This window comes from Dermacentor albipictus, chromosome 2 (assembly GCF_038994185.2).
Source record: "Dermacentor albipictus isolate Rhodes 1998 colony chromosome 2, USDA_Dalb.pri_finalv2, whole genome shotgun sequence".
In the NCBI taxonomy this organism is placed as follows: Eukaryota; Metazoa; Arthropoda; class Arachnida; order Ixodida; family Ixodidae; genus Dermacentor; species Dermacentor albipictus.
This window is the reverse complement of record NC_091822.1, coordinates 127,489,034-127,510,538: the sequence shown is the minus strand read 5'-3', so window position 1 is coordinate 127,510,538 and position 21,505 is coordinate 127,489,034. Positions and strand designations below refer to the sequence as shown.

General features: G+C 51.8%; 1 protein-coding gene across 1 annotated transcript in view; it reads right to left on the bottom strand.

Moving 5' to 3' along the window:
• Positions 1–20,534, bottom strand: part of LOC135897380 (uncharacterized) — a 160,324-nt gene extending 139,790 nt beyond the window's left edge. Inside the window, exon 1 of the mRNA XM_070533967.1 lies at positions 18,819–20,534. Coding sequence (XP_070390068.1) covers positions 18,819–19,622 — 804 coding nt within the window. The 5' untranslated portion in view covers positions 19,623–20,534. The remainder of the gene's footprint in view (positions 1–18,818) is intronic.
• Between the last annotated feature and the right edge of the window lie 971 nt (positions 20,535–21,505).

The window sequence follows — 21,505 nt, the reverse complement described above, 5'->3', positions numbered from 1 at the left end:
ATCATTAATATTTAGTAGTATTAGTAGTAGTAGTAGTAGTAGTAGCAGTAGTAGTAGTAGTATTATATGGGATCGGACCCTGAAAAGATCTGTGAACCCGGATAACCCATAACGGAACTTGTTTGTGGCGGGGGAGGGGGGTGGGGAGGTGTTAACTCCCTAAGGAAAACCATGCCTTCAAGACATCCTTCAGGTGAGGCTATCCGCCGCCACTCGGAAAGCGTGATGACCGCAGTGATCGCTAATGGTTTATGGCCCCGTTGAATAGGGGCAGCAGCAAACACTCACCAAGCCACGTGCGGGCTACTTTGTACCTGTTAACGCGTCGCAATCAGTTGCGCTGCTTATTACTGCTTTATCTCGTCGCCTCCTTCGTCCGGCGCCGCCGATCCAAACACACAGCTTCGGACGCTATCAAGCCGTCAGGGACGCGGGTCACACGAAAAAAAAAAGCAAAAGAAACAAACAAGAACAACAAAAAACATGGTCGCAGTCGTCGCAATTGCGCGGCCTCGCGCGCTTCGCCCGTTCTTGCCGGTCGGTCGCACCGGGTATCCTCTCTCTCTCTCTCTCTCTCAAACACACACAAACACACACACTCTCTCTCTCGCTCTCACACACACACTCTCTCTCTCTCACACACACACACACACACTCTCTCTCTCTCTCTCTCTCTCGATGGCAGTGGCGGCAGCGCGTTACGGGACTTCCTCGAAGAAACAGGTCCGCTCAACTGTGCGCGCGTATCCTGTGCATATCTCGCGACACCTTAAGAAAACCTTTTCCCGGCACTGGCCTTCGGCGTGGCGCTTTCTGCGTTGCTCCGCTCTTGAATTTCTCGAACGAGTTCTTCGCTTCCTTTCGTTCTTTTTAGTCCCTGGCGCTGATCACGTCTCGCCTTCCTCCGAGGCAGAGCGACCGGCCGTCGCGTCGGGTCCAGCGGCGCGGTCGCACGAGGAGATAAAGGTTGGACAAACTAGCCACTGCGGTCGCATTGCGAGTTAGCCTATACGCGGACTTGTCGGCGCTCCATGCAACTTCCTATCACACCCAGTTCTAGAGTAGGAAAGAAAAAAAAACGAACTAATGATAGAATTATTGTATTAAGAAGCTCGTCACTATGCATGACAGTGCGACACTTCGACAAAATGTGCGCGACAGAGCTGACACTTCAGACCGACGCTGAAGAATCATCGACACCGAAGGCTTCGATTTTTCAGTAACCATCATAGACAAACCAGGCAAAATGTTGTGATTCAACAGACTGCGCGACAACGTTCACCCAGACAGTCTCGGATATCTTATTCCGTGCTCCTCCTTTTCATTTTTTTCTCCCATCTTTAACACCCGTTCTCCTCACCTTCCCCAGTATAGGGTAGCCAGCCGGAGGTACGCATCATTAACTTCCGTGTCATTTCTTCACCTCTCTCTCTCTCTCTCTCTCTCTCTCTCTCTCTCTCTCACACACACACACACACACACACACACACACACACACACACACACACACACACACACACACACACACACACACACACACACACACACAAACACAAACACACCATTTGGAGCAGCGGCACATTGACAGAACACATCGAGAGGTTTGTAGCCGTTTTGTTTTTCTTTTTTTTTCATGCAGGTCTCTGGCATGCCGCAACCACGATCACGGTACAAGCGGCGGGGGACGTACACGTTTATGCACACGCCAGCATAGGCATCCAATATCCTTCCGCCTTCTGTCTCGGTTTGCTTTTCCGTTTCCTTTCCATAGCAGAATCGATGACTGTTAAGGGAAGCATGATCGAAGTCCGCTCGTGATTTCCGCGTTCCTCCGTATGGCTGCAGTCCACTCTTGACCTCGCTCCATCTTTATATACTATACTTGCTTAGTTCGTTCGTGTCATGTGTCATGTCACTATAGCCCTCAAATGTCAAAACGCATGCCGCTGACGCGAGAAGACCTACCGCCGATAGAAGAAGAAAAAAAAAATGACGGGTATTTTCTGTTTTGTGCTCCTTTCTTTTTCTTCCCTTTTCATTGGCTCAGTCTCAAAACACGTCCTGGACAAGGACGGCCGGCGTCTTTTCGTGTGTCGTTTTGCGCAGTGCTTGTCTTCGATACATGGAGCCGGAAGGAGCGCAGGGAGCCTAAATTACCCGTTGCGGTAGCACCAAACGTGAATCAGACAGCATAAAAAACGCGTACCTCGTTCGTGATTTCACGAAGTGCGACAGATACGAATGGCCTTTTGTATGCTTGTTCGTTTGTTCTGGTTTGGTGATGCAGGCTGCAGCGGTTGAATAGTCTGCTCTGCGCCCTATTTGCGCTTAAATATTGCCTGCTCCCAACGACGCGAACGATACAAGAAATTAAGTACGCGATCGCAACAGAAAGTTAAGAATTCGATCGGCTAATTTTCAGGTCGCAGGCCCACTTTCACATCCGCAACAATACATTCGAAATTTTCACATTCGTAAAAGAAAGAGGTGGTTTCGCGCAGTTAATGGCTACGGCTAGATACGACTGATAAACGCCCCGTTTGTGCTTGCTGCTCAAAGTGTAGTAGCTAGAAAAGCTTAAATCCTAAAAGTAAGCGTTGTGAGCAGGAAATACAGCGGGAATGCGAATGAAAGAAAGTGAAATAGAAAGAAGTGGCAAGGGAAAGGTAGGCGGGTTAACGAGATAGAGCCCGGCATTGGCTGGAAAGATATCCGCACGCAACAAAGTCTGTCCCGCACACGCGTGCACGAGAGCCATCAAAATCCGGTTGGAGGACCAACTCGTGCCAGGTTTGTGCCCGCCTTCACGAGTTCCTTTCAACTCTGACCAGAAGCCAGCGACGCCTTAGAGGCACCGCACGTTGGACACGCGCCTGAAGGAGCGTGTCCAGGGAGTAACGCCTATATGTCCAAGCCATTCAAGACACACACGCACGCGCGCGCGCACACACACACACACACACACACACACACACACACACACACACACACACACACACACACACACACACACACACACACACACACACACACACACACACACACACACACACCTTCCAATTTTTTTTTCTCCTGGAACCTCCAATCGAAATACCGAGTCTCTAGGACGATAGCGCTCAGCAAGAAGCACGGACCTGCTTTACACCTTTGCGGAACGCCTTTACGACTTCTGCGACAATGGCTCGAAACAACGAGGCGCGCTGCCGGACAGCGTCGGAGAGGAGGGGGGGGGGGGGCGAAATGAGTCTCTCCTCGCCGCCGGCTGAGACCATTCGCCCGTCGCCCCCGAGCGGCGAGTCAGTCGCCAGCAAGTAGTATAGTAGTCGTATAGGCAGGCATGCGGGACGCGACGGCGACTTCCTTCCGAGCACTTACTCGAGCGTGCACCGCTCATTAGGGTCACGGCGAAGCAGGACGAGCACACGAGGAGGGGGCATTCGGCAGCGTGCTGGGAAACTCGAGCGAACCTTCTTGACGAGGGCCTGAGGCGCGTGCTAGCGGTGCCTCTGGCGCCGACGTTTAATCGCCTCACGCCGTGGGAGAGTATAATACGGCGCCCATATATGTACGATAGAATAACACAACAATCCCAGAGTCAAGTTAAGAGGCGGGAGCTCATGGTCGAATGCGCGTCCTCCGGATAATGGCCACGGCTGACGTGAGCACCCGTTTCTCGCTCGTTTTCAAGCGCCGTCACTCGAACTACGTGCAAGGAGCCCGCACGCAGCTCTGGTCAGTAAGTGAGTGCGCGCGCTTTGTGAAGAAATGTCCTCACGGAAGTAGCGGCTGACTATAAGCTGCAGAATGGAGCGAAGTTTAGTTCGTATATATATATGGGAAATAACCAATTGTTTACTCAAGCAAATATATCGCTACTGCATTTCGTCAATGTTTAACATTTTGTCAACTTGTCGATGAAAAAAAAAAGAAATGTCCGGTATGACGTATTGACGGAGATCCGGGGCGAAAAGGTAGAATGCAGTGTTTCGCGTCAAATATGAACTGCAATCAGTTCAGGAAGTGTATACTTATCAGATCTTTCATCTAAATGTGGATTGCGCCGTGTTCAGGTTGCCCGAATTGTCCCGATGTGTCCTTAATAATTCATTGGGCTTCACGTTTCTAGAACGGCACGGGCACGCCCTACAGACTTGTTGAAAACAACACTGCAGGCAGAGGCGTCTCCCTATATACCGCTCGAGATTGGCAATGCATATGGCCCCGCCAGTCGCGTTTCAGTCGCGCGATATACACGCTGACTTGAGGCTAATCATGTGCGCCAGCGGCGATGACCGAGTCTGGCAACCCGTTTCGGGGCATGGCTCCAGAAGGACGTCGGTGTAGTTTTCGAGGCACCTTTGTTTGCCAACGCGCGACTTGCCTGCAGCGAGTCGGAGCTTGCAAGAGGATCCCCCTTGGCTCAACGGTGAACTTGTCATTGACACTCGCAAGGGTAAAGGGAGGGGCTAGTTTAGTGACGACAGAGAGAGAGAGAGAGAGAGAGAGAGAAAACGATGGAAAGCGCAGGGGGGTTAACCAATTTGCACCGCTGGTTCAAGGGCCATGGAGTGCGAAAGGACGCAGGGGCCACCGACAGACTGTAACGGTTGTGCTGGTGCCCTAGCTGCTTCGGGGTAGCGATCTGGCGAGGAAAAAATGAGTCGCCCCGAAGTGATTACCCGGAAAAAAGCCACTGCGTAACTGACCGACCGGCCGGCCGTTCGGTAGTTGCAAATGATGCGGACCGTAATTGGCATGGCGACCCTGCAGTACGTTAGATGGCCTCCATAGGCGTTCATCTGAGAACTATTAGAGAGAGAATACCAGTCCTTGCACGGAGGGTACGCGTCCTTGCGCGACATTTTTGCCTAATCGTGCCGCCGTGTCTATGGGGGGGGGGGAGGCGGGGGGAGGGGAGGGGGTAGGCTGCAGTCGTTGGTGCGAGGCCTACACTATTTAGAAGTCTGCGGGACGCGTCTGCGATGAACCACGAAGCGCATTCCAAGCCATGACGAAATCATTCGCGCGTTCGAGAACGGGCCGCTCTTGACGCGGACTTCCGAGCTCCGACGTCAAGCTTTTTCGGTCCCCAGCAAAGCATGCCCGTGTATATGCGTATATGTGTCGGGATTTCTCCGGCGAATAAATCACTTAAATTGGATCTAGGCTTTGTGTTCTTCATCTAAGTGCATGTAATCTAGAATTTGCTTGATTTTGCGCCTTATGTCATTATTTTATCCGAGAAATTAACAGCTGCCTTCGTAAGCCCATCGTGCGGCATACCCCAAAAATGAAAAAAAAAATAATAAATACAGGAAACAAGTATAGTCTGCGGAATCTGTGCCAGGTACAGCACCGTCAATACAACGACACAGAATCATGATGCGCGTTAAGATAATCGCTGAAAAACCAATATCTCGAGGAAACTCTTCACCATCTTGCTTTTTTTGCTTTTGCTTACGCACTTCATCAGTATGCAGCTCGTTGCGTCGTGAAGTTAACCAAAGTTTGTACTTCCCTGTGGTGTCGGCTACACTTACCCGTCTAACATTAGACTGAGCTACGCAACTCACGCAGTCCCGGTTCTCTTTATTCCATTGAGGTCAGCGCACGCGCGAGCTCTTTGCATACACGCACGCAGAGCCCGTTTAAAAGTGGAGCCCCGGAAAACTACGCGCTGACTGCTTTCCCTTTCGGCGGCGTTGTGAATGGGGTTGCAACAGTTTAACGTGGAGGTAACCAGAAGGAGTGACGCTCACAGAAGTATACGCTTGCAAAACAAAGGATGCGTCGTCGTCTTTCTTTTTTTTTTTCCCGTCCGTCTTACGTGCATCTGCGAGCAGCTTTATTTTTAAAGCAGTCGCCTCCCGAGACATTTTCCTTTCGCTGCGGTTTGGTTTCTTTCGAGCACTGTACCTGGCCGTAGCCTGGTCCGCCGCGGATACGTGTGCGTGTCCCCTTGTTATGCGCTCCGCGGGAAAGGGAAGCGCGCGCGACGCGTGGGGGGGGGGGAGGGGGGACGGGGGGGGGTGCGGTGTACTCACGAGCGGGCGTGGAGAACGAGGCGCGCCGTGCAGAGACAGTCCCGTTCAGCGCGTGTCCACAATAGCGGTGCGCGCGTGCACACACACACACGCACACCGGAAGTGTAGAGGGGGACCGCTAGTGTCGAAACCGGAAGCGGACGCCCTCCTGAGGGGGCCAGCGTCAGCGGTGGCACCGCATTTGTCCTCTTTCTCCCCCCCCCCCCCCCCTCCTCTCTGACAGTGCGGACAATGATGAGCGTGCGCTATATGCGAGCGCGCAGCGGGAGGACCAGCCGCGTCGACCAGGTGCAAGCGCGTGCGTGTGGCCTGGGTCATCATCATCATCATCATCATCATCATCATCATCATCATCATAATCTTCATCATCCCATAGAGAAAGGAATATTTTTCTTTCTCTATGATCATCCTATTGTATGTCCAGTGCAGGACGAAGGCCTCTCCCTGCGATCTCCAATTACCCCTGTCCTGCGCCAAACGATTCCACTTACCACGCGCAAATTTCCTCATTTCGTCGCACCACCTAATATATTCTGCCATCCTCTACTGCGCTTCCCTTCTCTCGGTACCCATTCTGTCACCCTAATGGTCCAACGGTTATCTAATCTGCGCAGTACATGACCTGCTCAGCGACATTTCTTTCTGTTCATGTCAATAAGAATATCGCCTATACCCGTTCGCTCTCTGATCGTGTTTGCTCTCTGATCGTGAGCATGTTTGTACGTAACGAGTCTTGAGTCCAGAGACGTACATAACGCCACGATGATGACGAGGCGAGCATCAAAAGCAGAAGAGCTGCTTGGATGGAGTATACGTGGTTAAGAAAAGTTATTTGGCCAATGTAAGAGCGAACGAAAAAAAAAAAGTCATTGGCAATCCAGCGGTAAATGCCAGAGAAATGCGTTAGCATCACGTCGCACTTCCTTGAGGTCCTGGATCGCCACAATTTGAAACCGCGTTCAATACATCCGCGAAGTGTTGTTCAATAGCTCACTCGTCACATGTCCTGCCTCTTCGAGTAGCGAAGATGCAACCGACGGTGGTCCAGAGCGGATGACCATCAGTTGCGCCTTCGCTACATCGAAGACGCAGGACACATGTCGAGTGAGCTCCTCTGCTTCTCCTCTTTGCTGTAGAGGCTCACGAAGGGCAGATATATTTTATTACATGCAGCCGACAGAATACGGGGTATATAACAGTGCTGGAAAACTGTTTCCAAAAAACGAGCCGAGCACCGAATAACTCTGCAGCGGTGGGCCGAATGTAGCCGACGCGAGCGCTCGTCGTCATCTATGTGTAAACGCGACGACTTGAGGAACGCTCGGCGTAAACGTTTCGGCTACCTCGACCTTCACAGTGTGAGAAACTTGTCATTCACGGGGAGTACGACTATCGAATATCGAACTGACCACCCTGGAGTACTTTCCCGTATACTAGGTACTAGGTACTATACTTGTGCTAGATGGGGGCAGAATACAAGAACGCTCGCGTGTGTTACTCAGATTTACGTGCGCGTTAACACAACCCCGCGGGTGGTCGAAATTACAATCCGGAGTCCGACACTGCGTACGAAGTCTCGCATATCCCCAGTGGCTCCTCGAGAAGTCAAACACCTCAGTTATATCTCTTTTTGATGGCTGTAAACACCCACCCTTTGAAAGATCCGGAAATCCTTAAGACAAGAACAGACAAGAAACTGGTCCTCCTTTATGCGTTTACGCGCAGCATTTCGGCGTAGATAAGAGCGCTGAAGTCAACACACACGAACTCTGCAGGCGCTATACACGGGGGGGGGGAAAGGGGACCGGGCCGGGGGGAGAGGGCAAGGTAAAGCCATTGCCCTATAAAATGTTATCTAGTTTCGCCATTTATGACGGGTCGAGCAAGAGTCACGAACGTGGCACCCGCAGGAGCCGGAGCATGCCGCGTGTGCGTCTCGCGTGTAATGGAACTCGCATGCAGTGTGCACATGCGAGCAGCGCTCACGACTGCAATGCCGGTGACCGCGCTGCCTGCTCGAAGTTCGCGCCTGCGCGCCTGCGAAAGTTTCGCCTCGCAAAATCCATTTATAACGTACAGTAAGCGGACCACCCCTCCCCCCCCCCCCCCCCCTGTTTTTTTTGGAGTGCACGGCTGCGAGCACTGCATATTCTTCTCGGCCTTGTCCCTGAATGGCGCCAGTCGTGCGCGAAGTTCGAATGAGAGGCCACATGTGTAAATTTTGTTTGTAACCCTGGAATCCAGTTCTCAGAAGAAGAAAAAATAACACAAGAAAGAGACAACAGAGGCAGCAATATTGAGACAGCCTCCAGTTGGCACCATTGGAAAGTGAGTTCTGCGCCGAGCAGAATCCAGACAGGAGCAAGTTGCGCTGTTTCATCGCTGTCTATAAGCTCTCCGTTTCTTGCAACGCGCTGTTTTGACGCGCTATTTTGGAAGGCGACGCTGTATGACCACAGGATTGGAAGTGTGCGGCGCATTATATATAGGCGAGTTCCTGAGAGCGCGACGAAAGGGCGGGACCAGTGTCGCTTTATGCAGTCACTTCTGACGCTAAGCACAAGGTCGCGGGTTCGATTGCAGAGTGCGATGACGCAAGGATTCCGATGGAGATGGAATGAAAAAAAAAAGCACTCGTGTACGTAGATTTATAGGCCACATTACAGAACTTCAGGCGGTCAAAATTAATCCGGATCTCTCTACTATACGGCTCTTGTAGCTTTCGAGGTGTTGCCCCTGGACGTTAAACGGCACGAATCAATAATTGCAACAACGCGTTATGACGGCGCCTTTACTTTTGCTCTGCGAAGCGCATGCGAATAACACTGGTCTAACCAGGAATATGCCCCGTGGAACCAACGTTTCGACAAAGAAGCTGGTCTTCTTCGGGGCGGCAACTGCAGGAGACAAGTTCCCTTGCCTAAACGTTTGCTCCACCGACATTCGTTGTTCTACCATTGTCATTCACTACGTACCGTTGCGAGCTGTTGTGCGTTTGCCCAGAGCATATTTACCCAGAGCATATATATAGCACGCTGGGAGTGCCGTCAGGCAGGTCTCTCCAGCTTTAGTTAAGGAGTTTTTCTCTCTTTTTTCCGCGCCGCCAGTTCATTCGAGCAGCCGCATTCTTTTTCTCTTTTCTTTTTCTTTTTTTAGCACTTCAAACGATTCTGCTGTCACCCAGGTAATATAGCACCGCGCGTGACTGCGGTGGAAACTGTTGGACTCGTTGCTATTTCCTGGCGATGGATGACAGAAAGGGTTGCTGCAGCGAAGCCACGCTGAGCATCACACGCGGACGACTGTATTTTGCTTCCTTTACAATGCAATGCTTCTTGCGCTCCTTTAGCGATAACCTATAAACGATTTGTCTATATATCCGACTATATACGGTGCCCAAATGCATGACGTCCCTGCTAGGTGGTGCAGGAACCTTCAGGACAGCACCGCCGTGCACTTGTCTTTGGCATAAATTGCCTGTTTTTGTATACTAAATCACCAAGCGTCCTCACTGTAAAAGAGTGATTGTTTTCGAATCCGGAACAAGTTTAATTTCAAGATTACAGCCTGTATTTACAGCGTGTGTTTGTAGCCTATTCATTTTTAGTGTCCGTTTGACTATAGTCAAGAACACGACGCTGCAGAACAGGACTTCTCAGGAAAACCAAGCCACACTGTAAACGGAAATAACTCCGAGGTGGGAGTATACTGCTTGTCCTCTAGCGACCCCCCGGTTCGGAGTTTATTATGCTCCGTATGATCGGAGTAGAATTTTTACTCCGCACGAGCGGAATTTTTGCGTGGAATTATGGGAGGTTTTTTTCTGTCTTTTTTATTTTTTGCTTTGCAATTGACGGAGTTTTTTCGAGGTGCAACGGGAGTATAAAAAGAGGCATCGCGTCAGTTTGCGCGAACATGTTTACATGCAGAGGCTGCTGGTCAAACTTCGAAATATGCACACGAGACCGCGTCGAATTCGACGGCACAAGTCAATGAAAGCACACATATCATGACACACATAAGCATTTCAAAAACGCCCCATGCAGAAATTTGAAAGACATCCCACGTACACGCGATACTCAAGATGCAACGGTGCCAGTATATATAGCCACGATACTGTGTGCCTCGAAACCGCCAAGGGAGCAGCTGTGCTGTTTTCAGAATTACGACTCACATGCTCGTTCATACGAGATCTGCCTCTTTGAAACTAACAGAATACCTTAATCAACACAAAACTGTTAATTCAAAGTAGTGAGATAAAAAAGTTAATGGCGTTATTTTTCAATACTATGCCATTCTGTGAGTGCTGAAGCGACTTCGCACACTGCCGGCGTTCGCGGCCAAAAAGTAGTGCGTTAGTTACAGTAAGCTAGAAAAATGTAAGCGCATGTGCTGCATAGCAAAATTACATTTTTTCGATATAGTGGTAGCGTAGCAAGAAATTATTACGTGTGAGCATGACCCGCAGCAGCCGACGTAACACCGAAAAATGCGCAGACATACATTTTATACACCGCACTACTTGCTCTGAGTACAAGCAATCTGTCTCGGTTGCGAAAAGGAGCTACATCGCTGATCTGTCGAGTGAACCCCTAAACTCGTAGCCAGCAGGCATGCGTCTAAATCAGTGTCTCGGATAGAGCGTAATGTTAATGCAATATCGGAAGCAACGACGTGACGAAAACCTATATGCGCGATAACAATTCGATTCACATCGCTCAATAAGAAGCTTTATTTTAAGCACACATATATACTCATGTCCTACCGTTTTTCTTCGGGCGAGGATATCCGTTCACAGATAAATAAAAACAGTTGCTTGCACTCCGGTCTTTCTCACTGGCAACACAGCACCGCAACGAACTTGGGTTACGCCATTCATGCGCGACTAGCACGGATGTCGTCGCTCGAACAGTGGCTGCTGTTGCCATTGCTACGCGATCCTTACAAACATTACACCGGACGTTGTCAGCATGTACTCAAAAGGACATAGAAGTGGCATTTCACGTACTGAAGAACACAAGACAGGGTGACGCAGCACGGAAACACAGTCAGAACGTGAGCCGACATCACGAGCCAGTGGGCAGCTTCGAGGTATACCTAAGCCTTTTTCCGCACTTGAAAACGTGGTTCTTGCAATCATCGTTGTCAGCAAAGTGATCACAGCTAATGTACTTGAAGCTGAGATACAGTGAGCTTCAGGCATGCCTATAACACTTTCTGGAAGGAGATACGGGAAACAAATTGACGAAACGCTGTCACGGAACGACACTTCACAGACGTAAACAAACCGTCAGCCATGAGCACTGCCCGCTCCGCCGAACGCGCCCGGTCGCTGGCGAGGCGCACAGCCTCATGGGAAGCGCCACGTGACTAACCTGTATCGGCGGAGGGGAGTTTTTCAAAACTCCCTGTCGGAGTTTCACGGGAGAACAAAATTTTTAAGCGGAGTAAAATCGTGTCATGTCGCCTTAATACTCCGGCAGCTAGCCAGCGGAGTGAAACGAGGGAATGGCGCTGTTTTGCTCCCATACATCGGAGTAAATATTTGAGGAGGGGAGGTTTTAGGGCACATCACCTCTTAAAAACTCTCAGCTGGGTTTATTTTCGTTTACAGTGCAGCAGTATACGCGCCATAGTTGGTTTGTGTTACGCCGGGGAAACTCAGTACCACGCCATACAAAAAAAAACAAAAAAAAACAAAAAGAAACCAACGAAGACGGAGACAAAGCGCGGCAACACCGTGCCCTGCGTAGCTGTCTTAGTCCTCGTTGCGCGACTAAGCTTTCTGTCGCGAAAACCATCTGCAGATTCACAAAACGCGGCGAAACAAAAATGGCCGCCGCTGTTCTTCTGTTCGGAAAAACGGAGCGGTGCCGTCGGGCAGCTGCTGGTGCACTCTGTATGTATGCACAGAACCTCCGGAAGGTTATCGAACGGGACGGCGCGGGGCTACCGTTAGACACACCGAACACGCCTCTGTTGGCGCACGCCCGTCGAGGTAAAGGACAAAGCAGACGAGGCAGAAAGAAAAAAAAAAGAGACGAAACGAGCTCGTGCTGCCACGCGCGCCAGGAATATCGCGTGCACGTACAATAGACGCCGCAATGAATAGGGCGGCGCGGGGTTATACGCAGCGGGGGGAAAACGCCCCTGGATGCGAGAGTACATACAGTACCCTCTGAATGTGGGCTGGGAAGTGTGTAGATGGATAGGGCGAAGGGTGGTAGGGGAAGGATCTATGTTGTAGGATTAAGGGTTGCAGAGAGGGGGGGGGGGGGGGGGTTCGCTTGGCGCGTGCTCTACGCACCACGCAACTGCATGGTTGAGAGCGCGTATAAAAAAAGCGGGAGAAGACGACGACCGCGGATCCCGCCAGATGCGGCAGCTGCTATAATTCAAGCGTGTGGCCCGTGTCACTATACACGTATAGTCCATGGCCTCTGCTATACAGCTCTCCCAATTCCGACCGCGGCCCACTCGCCGGATTCGTCCCTTCATCTGCACGCGGATTCAGCCGAATGTATGCGCGCAAGTCCACACCGGTCCTTGAGCTCTTCGGAAGACGCCACACACGGACCACGTGTCACTCGCTCGCCTCTTCATCCTTGGTCTTGCGCGCGCATGGCTATAGGGCAGGCGACACTGGTCGATATGCAGTATACTATAAGCCGTATTCGCAACCGGCCACCGCCACCGTGCCACTATGTTCGAATCCGTTAAGTAGAGGGCACTGGCGGCGTCTCGTGTGAAGTCTTCACTGCATCCGCTCTGGTTAATCCTGGGCGATAAAGTGTCTTTACAATCGCCTTGAACTTCGAGAACGGCGGCACGCTCCCGTTCAGCGTCAGCCTCGTGCTCGTGCACAAGGCCCGCGATGATTATGCACCGCTCCCGCAATCTCGGGGAACGATTAGAATCCGTTCTGCACGAAGCCTGTATTGGGTGAATCTGTATTTGCGGTGCGCGCATAGGCTCCTGTGTTTTTCACCGGTGACATTAATAGCAAAGTGCGGCGCCTATAGGCACACAGCTTACGAGATAGAGGAGCATATTGAATGGTACGTGTACGTTTTCTACAATCCCGCGCGGTGAGAGTCAGCTTAAGGGCACAGCTGTGGAGGCCCGTTTCCCGAACAAATTGTCATCACAGCAGTCACCGAACCACAGCGTTACCGAACCACAGTGAATATACTTCAGTGGAGATGCAACAACACATCTCGTGAATGCTGCGGTAGAAGGAATTAGTGGAGAGCTTTAGACACACCCTATGAGCTCGCGGAAAAATGCGCAGCCGTATACAGCTTAACTTCGGCGTCGAGGAAAACGGAGCCCTTACAGGGCAGATGAGATTGTCACGCACGTCTACTAAGAACGTGGCACGCCTGAAACTATCTCGTTTCAATGCAGGACGCAAACACATAAAACACGACGTGCTGGAGCATAAATAGACCACCAGGCGGCGGGTCTGTCACGCTGAAGTCACGGCAGTGACGCAAATAACAAAAAGAAAGAAAAAGGAAAAAAAGTGAGCCAGCAGATAGCTAGACAAAATGAGCTCACGCTCTTCCCAGGTGGATCTGTTACGCTGAATTCGCGGCAGTGATCCAGATAACAAAAAAAAAGAGAAACCACGCAAAAAAAGTGAGCCAACAGGTAGCTAGAGAAAATAAGCACCTCCCCCCTCCTCCTCCTTCTCTCTGTGCCGACTGACGAGTGCACCGACGTTCTTTCCTTACGTCATTCATGTTATGCGCCAATGACGAACGAGTTGCTAAACATCAGCGTGTTGTTTATACTCTGCAGCTGAATTGACTCTGATGTGATCTAGAGCTGCACTTTTCCCCTCACTCGGAACGTACGTCCGGCGGTTAATGGTGTAGCGCGGCGCAAACCTTGGCGACGAGCCCGGCATACAGACTAGATTGAGTCAATCGAATGCTGTGCGCCAGTGGAGAGAAGACGTTTGCGTGCCGTCTTTCAGGAAGTTGCTTTGCTTTTGCTTGCTTTTTTGCGACAGTTGCGCCATTGCTCAGCTATAGCTGTTATCGTGCACCGGGTGTGTCAGCGAACACTCGCAAATATTTTTAAGAATTGCCTGCGGCAGATAGCACAAGTGTAGTCGATCAGCTGGTCTACTCGAAGAGGTGCACATTACTCGCACAAAAGATAGAAACGCATAAACAGCTAATTAACAAAAAAACTCACTAATTATCGTTTTAACTGATTACCTTATGGCACACATTGAAACTGACAAATTCTAGCCGGTGAGTTCGTAAGGCGGATCGGATCCACTTGGAACGAGTTCTCAGGATGACACCAGTTTCGAGACTCCCTAACTTTCGAATTCCCTAACTTTGCGGACAAATGTATTGGCGTCCCAGTTACTTTTGTGCTTCAATGCATAAAGCGACATTTTTAAAAGGAAATAAGCGGAATCACAGCGCATTTGTACCGCAAGTTCGGCGGGGAATATCTCGTAAATGATGTCATCCACACCATTCTATTCAATTGGATATGCATAGCAATCTCACCCGCTAGAATGTGTAAATTGCAATGTGTGTCATGGAGTATTTCGCTAGAAACTTAATCGGTAATTTTTGGTTGACTCGCTTATTATACATTACAATTTTTCGTGCATGTCCACCTCTTCGCGTAGAGTCAGCTCATGGAGTAGAAATTTGCTATCTACCACAGGCAATTTAAAAAAGAAAATAGTTGAAAGTGTTCGTTGAAACAACGCTCCTGTGCAACGTGGTTTATAACTTACGTCGCGCCTGCTGTTTGCGAGCCTTTTATGACAGGTGAATGGCCAGTATATGAGCCTCGGGCATATAATCCACAGCAAAGAAGTATGCGTCAAGAATGGTCTCTTAATGAAATCGGAGTCTCTTGGAAGAAGCCTGCAATGTAATGCGCCCGCTTCTAAGTGGCTTTAGTCTGCGAGAGCCATAATAAGGGCCATGAGGCAGACAAGGGAATGATTGGTTAGCTGGCTATTACGACCCCCTACAGGGCTGCTCAGTCGGGATGCTCATAGGTCGTGCTTTTTCGCCACACACGCGCGCGCACACACACACACACACACACACACACACACACACACACACACACACACACACACACACACACACACACACACACACACACACACACACACACACACACACACACACACACACCAGAGGAAGCGCTCAGTTTCTTTAGTAAAAACGAATTATGACAGTTTATAAACTCTGAGTAGACTTGTAGACTGCTTGGACTACATATAGAACGCTAGCTTTGGTATACATCTAGCGTACGTTTAAAACGAAAAACAAAGCAAGTTTGCTTTCTTTCGTTATATAAGTTCCTACTTACATAGACACGCGTTTATGGCGAATTTAAGACCGGAGACAACCGAAAGAGGCAAGTCCTCATAACTTGTGTTTTCGTTTTGTTGGCTCGGTGTCTATACATAAAGAACTACCATTCTGTATAAGCGTAGGCCCAAGTGAATTGTCCCTTTTGACTTCACCGAAAAACGTACATCTACGGACTGTATAACTTAATGTTTGCGAAGGCTGATCAACGTGGAGCACGCTTGCCCGCCGTAAAGAAAAAAAAATATATGGTTGAGACGATCGTTGATGCTCGCATGGTGCATGACATGTAACGCGCATCGCTTGAAAGCGCGCGTTCCGCGTGATATCACCGATTCAGCGACTCGGTCGGTCATGAGCCCGCCAAAGGACACTCTGAACGCTTCTTCCTTGACACGAATGTCGCAACTCACAGAAGACGCGTTAAGCTATACACAAACATGCACCCTTATGTCATTCGCGCCAAAAAGCGCGCCGCGCACGTATATTAAGGTCGCGTCCGTGTTCGACCATGCCCGCAGGACCACACGCACATCTCCCGCATGGAGAAAAAAAAAAAACAAAACAAAGAAGGACGCGCGTGTCTATACAGCCATACAGAAAATGAAAAGGCCACAAATACTCCGCGAGCAGCAAGTGGGACGCCGAATGATACGCGTCTCCGACGGCGGTGTGCGTTGCAGCTGCTCGACGTTACATAAGACGCAAAAGTTATTCCATCTTGGTGTGTATATATATACGTGTATACGAACACCTCTTGACGACAAGGACGTACCATCACAAGCAGAAACGTGCGAATAAAATGACGCACAGGAAAGTGAAGGAAACGAGATTCAAGTCTGGCTTGTTAGTTTTGCATCGATTGCTTGTTGCTTGAGTATCTAACTTACTGAGCCGTGTCCGGGATACACGCCCGTATTCAAGGAAAAGGTTCTTACGCCAAAAGCGTTCGTAAAAAAAAAATATATGGAAGCCAATGCGGACGCTGCACAGATTAGCGAAGCTGGCCGGCCAATGGCAGAGAGCAGAGACGAACGAAAAGGAGCGTTGCGAATTCGTCTCCCATAGCCCTTCTAAATCGACCCGGAGACTCTGGAATTCCAATCTCTATACACCGCGCACGCTTTCAATCGTCGTCAACGCATGCGGTTCCCGCGCGGTCGTGTAACTCATACGCGCTCCGAGTATGAATAATATCCAACTCGCATACGCTCGCCGTGCACGTATACGTACACGCACGATCGCTGCACGGTGACGACACCTACCAAGCACTGCACTATGCGTCTCGCACGCACGCATTGCGGACAGGGGGGGGGCTCATGCATAAGCGATGGTGGGAAACAAGCGCGAGTACCGCGCGGCATATGGGCAGGCGCTCGGCGAAGAAGCGAATGCGCGGTGTATGCGTGCGGGTCAATCGAACGATATCGCTTTCAATCACGCGTGTAATATACTACCTCTGCTTTCGAAACGATGCGGACGTGATCTCGCCGCTCTCGTCGACTTTACGGTGCGTGTTGTTCGTGCCCGCGCTTTGCGAGTTGAGCGAAGCATCGCGTTGCTCAAGACTGCGATTGCTTCTTAACATTGGGTCCGTATACGAAATAATCTATCATAATATCGGCTCGTTCACGATCGACTACCGTCGTCCGTGCACACTGTATACACGCGTGTGAAGAAGCCACGACGAAGGATTTAGTCCAAGAAGCTGATCCTCGTACGAAGCGCACGACCAAACTCCGCCGTTGTCTCGAAAACCGAGGTTTAGGTCGCCAGTATGCGCGATTCTCAACCACCCGAATTTTCGTCGACACGTGGGGCCAAATTCACAAAACCATTTTCTTTCGTATGTGCTCTTGTGCCAGGGGCCGGCCACTTTCTGTATGAACACGTCCGACAGCGCGATAACCCGGTATCCGGTCTTCTATAGACACTTTCATAGCGTAAGACCCTTCTTTCTTTCTTTTTTTTTATTGTGGACCCAGATTCACTTTGCTGGCTCACATTTCTCCGCGCAGCGGCGGTTTTATGCGTCGCGTCACGCCGAGTCCGTGCAACTGAGTCAGACGCCGTTTTGCCGCGGCTGTCCTTCGCCGCTAAAACGAGGAAGCGCGCCGCGTATATACGTGCTCCCGAAAATATATCAAGTTTGCTGCGCTTGCCGAGGACAAAAAAGCGCGGGCCCGTAGAAAGCGGCGGAAACGAACCCGAAGCGGCCGCGACACGCCTTTCCCCCAACAGTGCAGTCGTTCGCACGGAAGAGGATTAAAAGCCTGGAGTTTACGATGGCTCGATGCCAGGGCCCAAGAGAAACGGGGGCCCGGGAAGCCGCTGGCGTTGCGTAAAGGGCTGCGTGTGATTACCGCACATACCGTCGTCTCCCGAGCGATTCACGTTGCGTGTCTCGCTTCCGGTCGACGAAGCTGCCACTATGAGCGGTACACATGCTAAAATAAACGTCCCGCGCACGCGCGGGGAGACGCCCTCTTGCGCAACTGCCCATCACGCTGCCACTTAGCGCCGTTAACTATATACGCGCCCGCCGTCGCTCATTTGCAAATAAAGGCGCGGGACCGCGCGCTCGTGTCAATTGCGTCTCGTTTCCGGTGCATCCAGTCGACGATCGAGTCACCTGCACCGCGCAACACGCGGGCGGCACAAAAAAAAGAAAGAATAAATAAATAAAATGCCCCATCGTCCAAGCCGCCACGCGTGCACAACCGCGAACGCCCGGCGCTGTGCGTATAAATGTGCGGCACTGCGTACGCCTGGTAATCGCATGTATACAGCCGGCTCGCAGCTCGGGAATCAACAGGTTCGTGCCCGGCGAGGGGATCATCGAGCGTCTGGGCTCACAATCGCGTATGTTAAGCGTGACACGCACGGATGTGTTTGGTATGCGTGAACCTGTGCCGTCCTTCCAAGGACACGCCGGCGAGGCATGTGGCTGGTCATATTATATATCATATAGGTGATCTGGGCACGCATTAACAAAACGTGTCTTGTCATGAGCTTTTCCTCGTCGTTTAGCCGGTTAGGGCGCCCGCATTCACGATGGCGATCGGCTGCACAATGAGCGGAAACCCGCTGCGATAGGGCCAGTCACGCAAGGTATACTTGAGAGAATTTATGTAAATAAAGGCCCAGATGGCTCCAGGGGCGATGAGCATAATGATGAACGACCGCTGTGCGAAAAGCACCAGCAAGCAAACTGCCGTAGCGAGCGCAGCATCAGAACATAGGGATTTGTTAAATACCTGGGTCAATCAAAGCTTAAATCTACTTCGCAAGGGTCAACTAGAACGTCTGTGAGGAAGCTGTTGTGTACTTGGCTACGCGGTGTACAGTCAGCCGTCAGTACACCCGTCTCGCGATACGATTGGGTGGACAGCGAGGAACATGCGTGCTCACTCACCAGGAAGGGCAGATGGTTGACGGCGAAGGACAGCAACGTAACCACGGCGACGACCGTCCAGCGATACTCGGACACTCCGGCCTCGCATAGAACCTGCGGGCTGTACGGCCTCCTGGACGTCTGTCTTCCAAGCACGTGCAGGGGCTTCGAACTGGACGAGCTGACGCTGCTCCCGGTGCTGGTCGTTCCGTACTCCGGCGTCGCGGTGCGCAGCTGCTGGAGGCGTGCCTTGCGGCCCAGCTGCCATCGCTGCACTTCCATGGCGACGCTCATGCCGATGCTGCACGCCATGAGCATCCCGTAGAGGACGAGCACGAACAGCGTGTACCGGCTGTCCCAGAGCTGCGGGTGCAACGAGCACTCCAGCATGGACTCCGAGGAACGGGCGAACGCGGACGCAACGCCGATCAGGACGCCGATGACGGCGAGCACGGCCACGTGGTACCGGATCTGGTTGCGACGCACGCTGAAGCGGTACCGGTACGGCCAGCGGATCGTCAGCAGCCGGTCTCCCACCGCGGATGCTAGCGTCGTGAGCTGGAAGGTGCGGCTCGCCGCCAGTCCCCACAGCACGAACCCGCACGGGGCGGCGGCCATCTTGGGTCCAAGGAGTCGCAGCACCGAGAAGCCGAAGCAGAAGAGCGCTGTGACCAGGTCCTGGCAGCAGACGGACAGCAGGAACAGGTCGACGGTCCTCCACTTGCGGCGGTACGTGTGGAACACGTAGGCCACCCATAGGCACAGCACTATCAACACGGGAGCCGTGGCCGATACGGCCAGCCAGAGCACCGGGAAGAGCTCCATGGTGAATCGAAAGCCCGCCGTGGTTGCGGTTTTTGTGCGTAGCCCCGGACGGGAAGTGGCGACGGGCTCTTCTCACATGACGGTATTGCTCGATGGAGACGAGTCACTACGGCAACGCTGGGGACACTGGTAGAATCGTGAATCCCCGGTCCGACTTTGGCAGCGTCGGATACTTGCGTAGCAGTGGGCCACGGGGTTCTCTCGACGCGTTCACATCACTGGCTTACGGTAGAATTCTGGCTCCGAGAGCCGGAACACCAAAGTCACAAGGTGTCGAGCCGACGGCGACGAGGACGACGAGCTATGCTGCCGACGCCTCGCCTGTACCACGCTCGCTGAACCTACAGAAAGATTATCCCAGCGTGAGCCTCGCACTGCACATCCTCAGTCCGGCAACGCGGGTCCGCACTAACCACCGCATGCACACCTCAGCAATGGGTCGCTGGGTCACTCAGAAAGCGCCAAGTTTCCAGGCGCGCATCCACTCGGAGCTGCTTCCAGCCGGAGGGGCACCCAGGCACTCGCGCACGCAAGCACACACACACAAGCAGTGCGATCCCCGGGCGGCACTCAAGGATCTATCTGGTCGCGGCGCGCTACTCGGGATATCCAGTTTCCGAAGAGGCGTTTGTCGTCGTCGGACGCCGCCGGCGGCGCCGGGCGCGAAGGCACTCGAGCTCGTTCGGCCCAAACACGCTCGCACAACGGCGACGGCACGCACCGCCACACACACACGAACGAGCACGGAGCAGAGAGAAGCGCGCACCGCGGCGAAGTGTGTATCCGGAACAAGGGGAGCGCGGCGCACACAGGTCCCTCCGCACCGCAGTCGGAGCGCGGTCTGGCAGGCTACCCGGTTCCTTTGGCTGACGCCGCCGCCGCCGATGCGTCGGTTCTCTTCTCCCGGCGGGACGGGAGAGAGGCGCGGGATTCGAGGCCTTCTCGGGCGCCACTACGAACGAGATGAGAGAGGAGGCGGACCTGCCTCCGCCGGCACGGTTCGTGCGGACCGGAAAGCACGCCTCGTGGATGTGAGTGCACCCCCCTCCCCCCCCTTCCCCTGCGGGAGCAGTCATTGGGCAGTCATTGCAGAGCAGCCGCCACTGCACACGACAGTGCGATATATTCTTCGTTAACTCTCCTTGTCCACTGCAGAGCTTTCACGTTGCTTGCTCACCGGCGAGTTTCCAGATGATTCCCCAGAAGCATACTGCATTGTCAACTCATTCGCTTGTCGAAGTTCCTTGCAAATTTTGTACCTCTGCCAGCAAGCTTCGTGGTCGCAGCGGTTGTGGTTGTCAGTGAGGCTATCCATTTTGACGTGACTCCAACTCTCCATCTACGTAGCTAAATTTGTTTCGTAAGCTTTTAGCTCAGGTTGAAAGATATCTATAGCGGCTCCACAGCCACCGTAGTCCTCCATAAAGCAAGCAACAAAATCCCAATAAAGAAAGGCGTTAGGAAGGGAGATACGATATCTCCAATGCTATTCACAGCGTGTTTACAGGACGTATTCAGAGACCTAGATTGGGAAGAATTGGGGATAAAAGTTAATGGAGAGTACCTTAGTAACTTGCGATTCGCTGATGATATTGCCTTGCTTAGTAACTCAGGGGACCAATTGCAATGCATGCTCACTGACCTGGAGAGGCAAAGCAGAAGAGTGGGTCTAAAAATTAATCTGCAGAAAACTAAAGTAATGCTTAACAGTCTCGGAAGAGAACAGCAATTTACAATAGGTAGCGAGACACTGGAAGTGGTAAGGGAATACATCTACTTAGGGCAGGTAGTGACGGCGGATCCGGATCATGAGACGGAAATAATCAGAAGAATAAGAATGGGCTGGGGTGCATTTGGCAGGCATTCTCAGATCATGAACAGCA